The sequence below is a fragment of the Leuresthes tenuis genome, unplaced genomic scaffold (assembly GCF_036924035.1).
Source record: "Leuresthes tenuis unplaced genomic scaffold, fLeuTen1.0.hap1 SCAF_18, whole genome shotgun sequence".
Lineage (NCBI taxonomy): Eukaryota > Metazoa > Chordata > Actinopteri > Atheriniformes > Atherinopsidae > Leuresthes > Leuresthes tenuis.
Genome location: NW_027325372.1, coordinates 20617778 through 20628925, shown reverse-complemented (window position 1 = coordinate 20628925; position 11148 = coordinate 20617778). Strand labels below are relative to the sequence as shown.

The 11148-nt window shown below is 45.2% G+C and overlaps 3 protein-coding genes across 4 annotated transcripts in view; 2 read left to right on the top strand and 1 right to left on the bottom strand.

Moving 5' to 3' along the window:
- The window catches only part of hdac1 (histone deacetylase 1), a 254786-nt gene that overhangs the window by 237454 nt on the left and 6184 nt on the right, over positions 1–11148 (bottom strand). The gene's annotated exons all lie outside the window — the stretch shown is intronic.
- On the top strand, positions 436–7414 carry txlna (taxilin alpha). Of its 2 annotated transcripts, XM_072370384.1 has the most exons (11): positions 436–543; positions 1023–1246; positions 2428–2691; positions 2978–3069; positions 3186–3356; positions 3572–3766; positions 3878–3997; positions 4100–4174; positions 4269–4361; positions 4444–4539; positions 5426–7414. In XM_072370384.1, the coding sequence occupies exons 2-11, from the start codon at positions 1033–1035 to the stop codon at positions 5768–5770; spliced, it is 1665 nt and encodes a 554-aa protein (XP_072226485.1). In that variant the 5' UTR covers positions 436–543; positions 1023–1032; the 3' UTR covers positions 5771–7414. The 2 variants fall into 2 exon arrangements, with proteins under 2 accessions (XP_072226485.1, XP_072226486.1); XM_072370385.1 differs by lacking the exon at positions 2428–2691 and having other exon boundaries at positions 437–543.
- On the top strand, positions 7884–11122 carry eif3i (eukaryotic translation initiation factor 3, subunit I). Its single transcript, XM_072370440.1, has 11 exons — positions 7884–8003; positions 8364–8456; positions 8541–8628; positions 8723–8788; positions 8990–9139; positions 9608–9735; positions 9894–10004; positions 10103–10192; positions 10270–10343; positions 10465–10557; positions 10649–11122. Exons 1-11 carry the CDS (start codon positions 8001–8003, stop codon positions 10728–10730), a joined length of 978 nt encoding a protein of 325 aa, XP_072226541.1. The 5' UTR covers positions 7884–8000; the 3' UTR covers positions 10731–11122.

The following is an 11148-nucleotide window of genomic DNA, read 5'->3' as shown; positions in this document are numbered from 1 at the left end:
GAAAACTTAAAGTCTGCTTCGTGTAACCCATCATTGTAGAAATGAGTTTATAAGTCTCCTTTTAAATATGTTTATGAGCAGTACCATGTGGGCCCAAGGGCAACGACGTTTCCATACACTGTATACTCCTATATTGCTGTATTGAACAGGTGAGATGAGAAGCTAAAAAAAAAAAAAGTACTTTCAATTGTGGTTAAAAAAAATCAACCAGCGCAAACTTTATCAAGAAATGGAATGGAATTCTGGGCAGTTTGCTTACTGTTTCTCATTTTAAACTGTATGCTTTGTCTAAGCTAATGATTATATAGCTTATATAGTTTAATTATACAATTTTCACTTGGTTTACAACCCCACCGTTGATCATTTATTAATCCCCTAGATGGCGACAAAATACTGAGCTAGGAGTGAGCTGCGGTTAAAAGTAACAAAGAAGAAGCAGAAGGCAAAGTTATGACCGGAAGTTATTTTTTTCCTCCATCCTCACGCTGTTACCGAAAGCTGGAGTTCATAGACCTATTAGCTGTTTCCTCCCGAAGCCTTAAGGTAAACAAGGGTGTATCACTTATGAAGGCAGGGTATAAGTTCAGAAACACGTACATGTTTAGTCAGCCTCAGTTTTTAGTATTTTTTTCCCTTTGTACACAAGCTAACACTAGTCAGATAACAGCCGTTCAAGCCAATTTAGCTGCATGTAGCGGCTAACCAGCGTTAGCTTGTGCCAGCTAAGGTAATGTGAAAGCTGTGTGGTAAGCTACGTGGGTACTGGAAATGCTTGAAGGGACCCCTAGCAGGAAATGTGTTGTTAAGTGGATGAGTCTTTGTAATACGTCAAAGTTATTAACGGCAGTACAGGCAGTGTAGTACCAACTCCTAAACTCCTTGAAATATTTCGTTTTTCAACGCGTCATGCGCACGAATCTTTTCAGCAGAGCAGGGACTGAGTGTGGCAAATGTTCTTTTAGACCTGCAGCTCAGCCTTCTTATCTGTAAGCCCGATGTCACCGCTTTATCTTCCTGCTTAGAGTAATAGATATGATAAAACAAGACACGGAAGAGTGCGCCACAGAGTGCGGCGAGGACGCTCCCCCCACAGCTGGAGAGATGGAGGCACCTGCACCTGCGGCAGCTAAAGACAGCTCGGACAGCAACAGCCCCAAAGAGTCTGAGTCACGGAGCCCCAAAGAGTCTGAGTCACGGAGCCCCCGGACTGACACACCTTCACAAAGCACCGAGGGAGGACGTGGAGGTAAACCGCCTTTTTTGCTCAATTCTCTGACTATCTTGCTGTTTCTGTCACACACGCACACACACACACAACCGTGGTTCTTTTCGAGAAGCAGAAACGGACCTGGACAGTCACATGATCAGTCTGGTGAACCTATGTCAATTTAAAGGAGTAATGAATGTGTCCTGAGTTTGTCACACAACACTCAAATGTATTATTAACTAGCCAGCCAGCCTCCCAAGCAAAAAGTGGGAAAATAAGGAGTATATATTCACAATGGAGTTGGGACCGATCCAGTGTAGGTAATCAGGTTTCAGTCCTGTGTTAAGTAAGTATGAATCCAAATACAGGTAAAAATGTGTCTATATCTGACAAAGTAGTGCTAAACTATCCCAAGAATAGCAGCAATAATGGTGACAGTAGTCTCCAAGTGACAGAGGTCTGATGTTCAGATTCAGGTATCAGAGTAGGATTGGAAACCCGAGGGCTGTGTGGCTTGTTGGGACAGGAGCGTCAACTTCCTGTGCCTGTTGCTGTCGTCTGGTTACCCTCTGCTATGTTTGGCTGTAGGGTTTGTAGAAATGGTCACAAATCGCATAGAAAAGAGACGGAAACGGGAGAGGAGAGAAAAAGGTACCATCCTGGGAGGAACTGGATCATGCTGCCGAGGACACAGCACACAGTAGATACACAGGACCGGAGAACTGATCCTGGTGCAGCGCCTCCTCTCACATTCACACACACTCTAAACTAACTGCTTCCAGACCGAGTGGATGCACTTTGAGAGAGTTTCAGAGCTTCAGATCCCCAGAGGCTTGGCTGAATGCAAGATCTGGTAGCGAGACGGGTGCCGAAAAGCTGATCCCCTGCACAAGCCGACCTTCCATTTTAGATTTTGGATTTCATCTGACAGCAAAGGTTTATTAGAATCTCGAAACCTGTTCAACTTTGTGCGGACCCGTAATGTGTGTTTAGCATTTGGTTCTGTCGAATATAATAAACTTACAGGTCATCCCAGCTCACGGGCTTTATACTCATTTGTTTTTCTTTAGGAAAGAAAAAAAGCCACTTTGAGTGAGCTTTAAAAGCTTGCGGTACACGTAATAGACCTTGATTAAAAGAAAAGAAAAAAAACGCTCCTCTCGCCGTGTTTCACTGTGAGAGGAAACGCCGCCAGACTCAGCCCTTTTCTCCGTGTGCAGTTGCAGAGGCCGCGCTGTCTCAGTGTGACATGGCCGAGGAGCTGAGCCGGCAGCTGGAGGACATCCTCAGCACCTACTGTCGGGAGTCCCTCTCAGACGACGCCAGCGCCCTGCTCAACGGCGTGTCACACAGCCCGGTGCTTAACGGGTTGACCAGTGAGAGGGCGCGCCACAAACCAGGGGAAGGCAAGGTCAACGGCGGCGCCAACGGGGCAGAGAAGGAGCAGAAGAAGGCTCAGGAGAAGAAGAAAGTGAAGGGTCTGGGTAAGGAGGAGACTAGTGCTGACTGAGGATCTCTGAGGAAACTGCCGCAAAGACCTCAGCAGAGCAGAGGGAAGAAACTTTGCATCTGAACAATGCTTACCTGTGCTCAGGGTTCACGTTGTGTTAAGCAGATGGACAGCAGCTTGTGTTGAATACGTAGAATATTCAGCATTTTACAGGGTTAAAGGCTCTTCCGACAGCATTTGGACCAGTTATCTAAAGTCTCTGATTGTTTCCATCAACTAACCAACACTATTTTATGTTTGAATTCTGCTTATTTATGCAGGTAAAGAGATCACCCTTCTGATGCAGACTCTGAACACACTGAGCACCCCAGACGAAAAGCTTGCTGGCCTCTGCAAGAAGTATGCTGAGCTGGTGAGTAGCTGCTGCAAAGTGGATCGTTTCCCACCTAAAAACTGTCCCACGAACGTCGCAATCTCTTTCTATGGAAGCTCTAAGGACATGCTGTTTTTTTTTTGTTTTTTTTCAAGCTGGAGGAGCACCGTAACACCCAGAAGCAGATGAGGGTGCTGCAGAAGAAGCAGAGCCAGCTGGTGCAGGAGAAGGACAACCTGAGGAACGAGCACAGCAAGGCCATCCTGGCCCGCAGCAAGCTGGAGAGCCTCTGCAGGGAGCTGCAGAGACACAACCGCACACTGAAGGTACAGCACCCAGTGGCTGGTGGCGATTCTGCAGCAGCCAGCTGTTCAAAGAGTGGACAGCACTCTGAAAAAATCCTTTTTCCATGTGTATGAGAGAGCACAGAGCTAGTTGCTGCAGTTTCACTGTATTTAACATGGACATTTTTAGACAGCTGGTATGTTTAAAGCGTGGGGCGCGAGGCACAGTGTTCAATATTTTGTCTTTGTCTCCGCAGGAGGAAGGGATACAAAGGACCCGGCTGGAGGAGGAGAAGAGGAAGGAGGTGACTTCTCATTTCCAGGTGACGCTGAACGACATCCAGACTCAGATGGAGCAGCACAACGAGAGAAACGCCAGCCTCCGACAGGAGAACACGGACCTGGCCGAGAAGCTCAAGAAGCTCTACGAGCAGTACAAGCTGCGGGAAGAGGTGAGCCCCCCACATCTGCATTCTGTTTGAATCACATCTGTTCTTCTGTTTGTTTGCTTTTTTAATGGATGGCTTTGTTTTTCTCTCTCTGGCTCCGTGCAACCCCACCAGCACATCGACAAAGTGGTGAAGCACAAAGACCTGCAGCAGCAGCTGGTGGATGCAAAGCTGCACCAGGCGCAGGAGCTGCTGAAGGAGTCAGAGGAACGGCACGAGAGAGAGAAAGACTTCGTAAGAATCTGTTTTATACGCAAAGTAGCAGAAACACTTGTTACATAGTTAATAATAGTTAATAATTTACCTTCTTCTTTTGTCTTTTGCTCTGGTCTGCAGCTGCTGAAGGAAGCCGTAGAGTCTCAGAGGATGTGTGAGCTGATGAAGCAGCAGGAGGTTCACCTCAAACAGCAGGTTCCTTCACAATTTACTCCTCACATTATATCTCAGTGGGATTGTTGTTCTGCTGCAACAAAATCGTTTTGTCGTGTGCCCCCCCTCCCCTCAGTTGTCGCTGTACACGGAGAAGTTTGAAGAGTTTCAAACGACTTTGTCCAAGAGCAACGAAGTCTTCACCACTTTCAAACAGGAGATGGAGAAGGTTGGGTGCATCTGGTGCTGTCAGGGTTTTGAACGGCATGATTCGGTTTATTTTATACATCGTGTTTTCTTTTTGCTCGCAGATGACTAAAAAGATCAAGAAGCTGGAGAAGGAGACAGCGATGTATCGCTCGAGGTGGGAGAGCAGCAACAAGGCTCTGCTGGAGATGGCTGAGGAGGTGAAGCTGCGCCCGTGTTCTCATTTCTCTCCATGATAGCATTGCTGCGCTTCATTTTCGTCATCACATTTGGTCACATTGCACCCAGAATGGTCCGAAAAAATGTTTGGATCGGGCTTAATACAGAGGTCGGTCGGTATGACTTTATAAAAGATAGAATATGTTGTGGAGAGGGCAACATGCGGCCAGCGTTAGAAAGTTCAGAACACAGCTAAATGATACACGAGACAAGATTTCTGAGCTCATCTCTGCCAGCTTAAATAGATTAAAAGATGCAGTAAAAAACCAAACAAATAAAGAATTAGCTTAACAGCACCAGAACAAAAAGCCTCAGAGTTTCCAGGGTCATGTGAGAATAACTGAAGGTGTAAATAATCGTTAGCAGTACACTCATTTGTTTGTTAGTGGAGGTGGTGCTCACACACACACACACACACACACACACACACACACACACTACACTTGGATCCGGCCCGTTTCCTGTCGGCAGCGCCTGAGCTGGCTGGAAGTGAAATGTTTCCCAGTAGAAGGAGACATCTGAAAACATCGACTTTCTGTCAAAACGGTCGTAGTCTTTGATCGTCTTTCAGTTTGTGCAGCCCAAGTAAAAGAGGAAAACCACTAAATGCCTTTTGGGTTTCAGTACGATTTAGCACCAGCACCTGGAACTACATCATCCTGAATGATGGTACAGCTGTACCTCTGCACATCTGTTTGATCAACTGAGCGTAATAAAGGTCGTGACAGGATTTACTGCTGAACGTTAGCAGGTGGTGCTGATAAGCTGTGGATATACTGCAGGCTCGTCATTGTGTGCTGGTAAATCACATCTGCTCAGTTTTCAGAATGTGTGTGTGTGTGTGTGTGTGTGTGTGTGTGTCTACAGAAAGCTGTGCGGGATCGGGAGTTTGATGCACTTCAGGGTAAAGTCCAGCGGCTCGAGAAGTTACGGCGGGCGCTAAAAGTTGAACGAAACGAGCTGAACAAGAAGGTCCAGAACCTGAGCGGGCAACAAGACGGCGCTGCTGGAGCCTCCCCCTCAGACCCAGGGACTGACTCCCCGTCTCCTCCGCCCACAGACTCTCTGCTGGAGCCCAGCGCCTGTCCTGCGCCCGACACACCCTCCTCCTCCTCCTCCTCCTCCTCCCACCCCTGCCACTGTGACCCACAGCTGGACACAGATGCCCCTTTAAAAGAGGCAAACACTCAGCCTGTCCCTGTGCAGGAATGAAGAAGCGCTGCTCACACTCCCCTCCTTCAAAGCCACCAAAAGATAAGCCACCAGCCTGCAAGCCGCTCCTCCTCTGCTGGATGCAGCAGATCGGATAGCCACACCTTTACTTACTGAAGACAGAATATCTGATCAACTTTTAACTGAAGGGTTAATTTGTGTCCTCCCAGCATGCTCTGCAGACTTTCTAAAGTACAGAACAAGGGTCTGAGTCACCCGTCATAGTGTTGACATTTACACTGTGAGGTTCGAGTAACACGAAAACGTTTGAAAATATTCGGAAAAACCCAATTTCCTGTAATAATTAAGATTTACACGATTGGTGAACATGGGAATGGGTGTAATCATATGCTGCATTAGGCTTTAATGAGCTGCATGGGACGATACAAGCCAAACCGGTCCATGGCAGGAGGAGTTATTGAGGTTGAATGACGGACGGACGGATGGATGGATGGATTGGTGTGTGCGTGTCTCCAGTTCGTCTTATTTCATTCGGTCAGAAAGGGTTCCATAGTTTAAAAGCAAAGTTTTGTCTTTCAGATGAAGTCTTAACAGTAACGTCTGTTTCCTTCACTTCTGCGTCATGATTGAGAAGTTTTCCTCAGTTTGATTTAATTTCCTCACCTTTCACACAGATTAGATTTGCGTGGTGATGAGCACTTTTTCAGTTTCAGGTCACGTCCAAAACATTTTCTTTTTTTTCTTTGTTCTTGTTCGCATAAAACTTTGTTTTTTGGGTCTATATTTATTGTTTCGAGTCATAGCCTCTGTCATAGCACACTGTAAGGAAAACAAATCTTTATTTAGAATATTTACAGTGGTTTTACTTTCATGACCAAGTCTTCTTTGAGTTGTGTTGCTCGTGGCTGATTTCCTTTCGTAAATCTGCTTCTATCTATCTAAAAGCCACCGCTGTAAGCTTGTTTCATTGGATCGTGGTGCGCTTGGATGTGCGGGATATATCTGTTCATGATTGACTCCTCTTTATTCTGGTAACTGCAGTAGCTTGTAATCAGGTTTTAACACGAGAATGTTCAAGTACCTCTATGCAACGCTTGCGTCTTGGTTTTATTCAGTCTGAACTGACGAGCACTTAGCTGAGAATGTATATTCATTAAATCTACTTTCCTGCATGGATGTCCTGTAAGAATGTCATATCTCACAGCAGAAGGCCTTTTTTGGGGAGGGGGGGGGTTACGTTTGGACCATGTGTGTTAAGCTGCTCATGTTGTTTGACTTTGAACATATGTTGCATCTCTCGGATGCTTTTTAAAAAAAAAAAAAAAACAGTGCGGTGACTGAGCCAAGTGGGGAAACGGAAGGGAAAAACTGGGGCCAAACTTACTCCATTTCTGAATCCTTTCACTCTCAATCATGCCCGTTTCTCCTCATTCTTCTGTTCTACTTAATACGTAGGATTGGTAAAAAAAAAATAAATAAATAAATGAATAGTGACCACTTAAATAGAAATGGAATTCTTTAAATGGAATACTTTATTTCTTCCATTGTCCAGGTGAAAGGACCCACTTCAATGACCATGAAAAGGAACCAAAGATGTTTCCTTTTTTTTTTTTTCCTTCTTTTGCAGTACTTTTATCTGGCCCTGTATATTTTGTTTATTGTTGAATAAAAGATGTAACGGTGTGTTTCTGAGTGGTTGGCTGATTGACCTGGTAGACTCGCATATTGATATCTGCTCTGATGACACCAAATTTGAAAACTGCGAAGGAATGCTGTCGGATTTTCTTTTGCTGGAAAAGAACATGGCTTTTAATGACATCACAACCAAGGACGTGCAACTTTAAGTACACTCATTCAATGTGTTGTCACGCATTTATCACGCAATATCTCATTTATAAAAGTGAATGAATAGGAAATCTAGTATATACCGTATACATTAACCTGTTAGGATGCTCGCAACGTTTAATTGGTGAATTAATATTATATTAATACTCTGCAACTGCGTGACTTATGTGTTTTTTAAACGCGAAACATTCGAAGTTTTCAGTTTTGTATAGTACCTGAAGCACAAGCTGTTTCACGCCCCCGTTATTTGGGAGAATTACAGCAGAGGGCGCACTGGCGCCATTTTGCTTTTTGACACAGGAATTACATCACCTTCCTCTTCCGCCGCGGCTCCGGCGCCTGAAACACGAGTGCTCAAGCTTTCTATCTTTACGTGAAGCATTGTTTATGTACTGGGCCGACCGGCAACACATAGCTGACAAAAATGGTTAGTATATTTCTTGGCAACGGTTTCCTTCGATTTATATTTTGGCCCGACCACCTCCCGTTTTCTTACTGCGGTTGTAAGCTCGGGTTCGGGTAGCATATGGGCTCTAGCTAGCTTTAGCTTAGCTTTCAAATTAGCGTTCTCATAGTGTTGTCATACATGTTAGCTAGTGCTGGGTGCGTGATGTAGCTACGCAAAGAAATATATTTCACTGGCAGATGGCAGAGCTATAGTTTGTATTTGGAAGATGAGCCGTAATGTTGTCACTGCAGACCACAGTCCCAGTATGTTCCCCTTAAAAAACAGTCAGTGGTGTAAATTGTTACGTTGAATACTGAACCGAGCTTTTGTTTTTCCCAGAAACCAATCCTGCTCCAGGGCCACGAGAGGTCCATCACTCAAATCAAGTACAACAGAGAAGGAGACCTGATTTTCTCTGTAGCTAAAGACACGGTGGGTCAACTATCAGTGTCCATTAAGCATGCAGATTCGATTGGAAATGGATGACTTATCCTCTTTTGTCGTATCCAACTGTAGGTTTGCAACGTGTGGTATTCTGTGAACGGCGAGAGGCTCGGTACCTACAATGGACACACGGGAGCTGTGTGGTGTATCGACTGTGACTGTATCCTCCCTCAGGAAATGCACCTGTGCATGTTTAGAATGCTAGTGCTTGGTGGTGATGTACGTGGTTGGTTTCTTAACTTGGACTTTCTCAGGGGACACTAAGAGCGTACTGACGGGGTCAGCAGACAACAGCTGTCGACTGTGGGACTGTGAGACCGGTACGTAAAAAAATAAGTTGTACTGAAGATTTCCCTGCTTTTCTAATGACACATCATCCTAATATCAAAAGCTATATCTAAAGAACTACATTTATTTATTCATTAATCTCTTTATTTAGTTTGACAAGCCTCTGAAATAGTAGGAAGATGATGCTTTGGGTCATCTCACACATATTTTTCACTCTACATTGCTGCTCTCAGGTAAACAGCTGGCTCTGCTCAACACCAACTCTGCCGTCAGGACGTGCGGCTTTGACTTCAGCGGCAACATCATCATGTTCTCCACAGACAAGCAGATGGGTTACCAGTGCTTCCTGAACTTCTTTGACCTGAGGGATCCACAGCAGATAGGTACACGCCCTTTGTTCTTCTCAGCGGTCGTGTTGGTCTAAAAGTCAGATGTTGATTCAAACTTGGCCGTCTGAAGTAGCAGCATTCAGAAGATTGTATTCTATGGCGTGGCTCACGGGCACACACACACACACACACACACACACACACACACACACACACACACACACACACACACACACACACACACACCCACACACACCCCTTTGATTCCTTCTGACCTGCTGTGATATATACAAATCATTTCGTGTCATGTGAAACTAACAGAGACTTGCCGTCATAGCAACACATCTGTCCTGCCTGCTGTTGGGAGTGCAGCAGAGCGACTTCTAATTGTAGAATTTTCCATTTAAGCAAACGTCGAATGCCTGTTGTCTGCGTGAGGTTAAAAATTGAGTATGTTCTCAGCCTTGCGTCTGTGATTGAAAGAGGGAATCTGTTTGTGTGTGTGTGTGTGTGTGTGTGTAGAGGACAACCAGCCCTACCTGTCCGTACCCTGCAGCGATCACAAGATTACCAGTGCCGTGTGGGGGCCTCTGGGGGAGTTTGTCAACGCCGGCCACGAGAACGGAGAAATCAACCAGTTTAGCGCCAAGGTTTGTAATGTAATGCATCCAATGGTGCCTCCAACACCAATGCAGGATGTAAAGTAGAATGGGGAGAAATACCAGTTTTTAAAGATTGAGTGTCAAATTGAGTCAAAAGTTTTGTAAGTCATGATCATAACTATGTTGTTTATAATTTTTTTGGCCAGTCTGGAGAAATCCTGAAGAAGGCCAAGGAGCACACCAAGCAGATCAATGACATGCAGACATCAGTGGATCTCACTATGTTCATCAGTGCCTCCAAAGACAACTCTGCCAAAGTAAGAGCCGACCTCCTCTCCTGGACCTTAAACACAACACACCCACTGACAAACATGTTGCTGAATGAGTGTTTTCCGTCTCCCTTGTGTCCTCGTAGTTGTTTGACTCCACTTCTCTGGATCACATCAAGACTTTTAAGACCGAGCGACCCGTCAACTCTGCTGCCATCTCCCCCATAATGGATCACGTAAGATGACTCGCACACTGCATACTTTTAACAGTACACACTCGTAGCACTCTGACTGACCTAAAATGCTTGATCAGGTGGTGATGGGGGGTGGACAGGAAGCCATGGAGGTCACCACTACCTCCACCAGGATTGGCAAGTTTGAGGCCAGGTGAGTTGAACACCTGAGTTGAGCTTTAAGGATGAAACAGTCAGAGAAAACAAAGCGCATTGGATGGCATCGCCTGTGGGAGGGGTTTGTGGTGGTGACCTGTCTTTTCTGCCATTCTCAGGTTCTTCCATGCTGCCTACGAGGAGGAGTTTGGCAGGGTCAAAGGTCATTTTGGTCCCATAAATTGCGTTGCTTTCCATCCTGATGGCAAGAGGTAGTTGGTTAACTTGACTTGTTAACAATGCAGTCGTTCTGCTGAAAACTGCAAATCACTAACTCTGTTCTTGTGTGATTACTGTCTACAGCTACAGCAGTGGAGGAGAAGATGGATATGTAAGGATTCATTACTTTGACCCACAGTACTTTGACTTTGAACTGGAGGCTTAAACAGCCAGCTCACGCCCACAGCTTCAACGAGCATCCGTCTCAGTCCCATCAGGAAGAACAGAGTGCATTCAGTCAGCTGACCACCTCCCCTGAACCAAAGTCAACGTTACAGTTTGCGATGCTGGTCACCTGTAATTAAGTTTAGACCGACTACTTCAGATTACTTACAAAATAAAGGAATAGGGGATCGTTCATGAATGCATACTTGTGAAGTAGTTTTTGTAACATTTTGGATCTCCTGATGGAATCTGGATTTCAATTTTGTACCTGGGATGTGTAGTTTGAACTTTAACCCTTATTCCATAACCCTGAAGTGTATTTAATATGATAAATGATCTTTAGATGCATTTTATGTTGCAAAGTCATTCCACCGCCCATCATAAAATGACAAACTAAAATTCTGTCTTTGTGATGCCTT

Excerpts from the sequence above, each read along its gene's own strand:
- txlna (XM_072370384.1), top strand. The coding sequence starts at position 1,033 with ATGATAAAACAAGACACGGAAGAGTGCGCCACAGAGTGCGGCGAGGAC. Across the intron at positions 3,070-3,185 it reads GCAAGAAGTATGCTGAGCTG|CTGGAGGAGCACCGTAACAC; the intron begins GTGAGTAGCTGC and ends TTTTTTTTCAAG. Across the intron at positions 4,362-4,443 it reads TCAAACAGGAGATGGAGAAG|ATGACTAAAAAGATCAAGAA; the intron begins GTTGGGTGCATC and ends TTTTGCTCGCAG.
- eif3i (XM_072370440.1), top strand. Across the intron at positions 8,629-8,722 it reads GTGGTGTATCGACTGTGACT|GGGACACTAAGAGCGTACTG; the intron begins GTATCCTCCCTC and ends GGACTTTCTCAG. Across the intron at positions 10,005-10,102 it reads CCAAAGACAACTCTGCCAAA|TTGTTTGACTCCACTTCTCT; the intron begins GTAAGAGCCGAC and ends GTGTCCTCGTAG.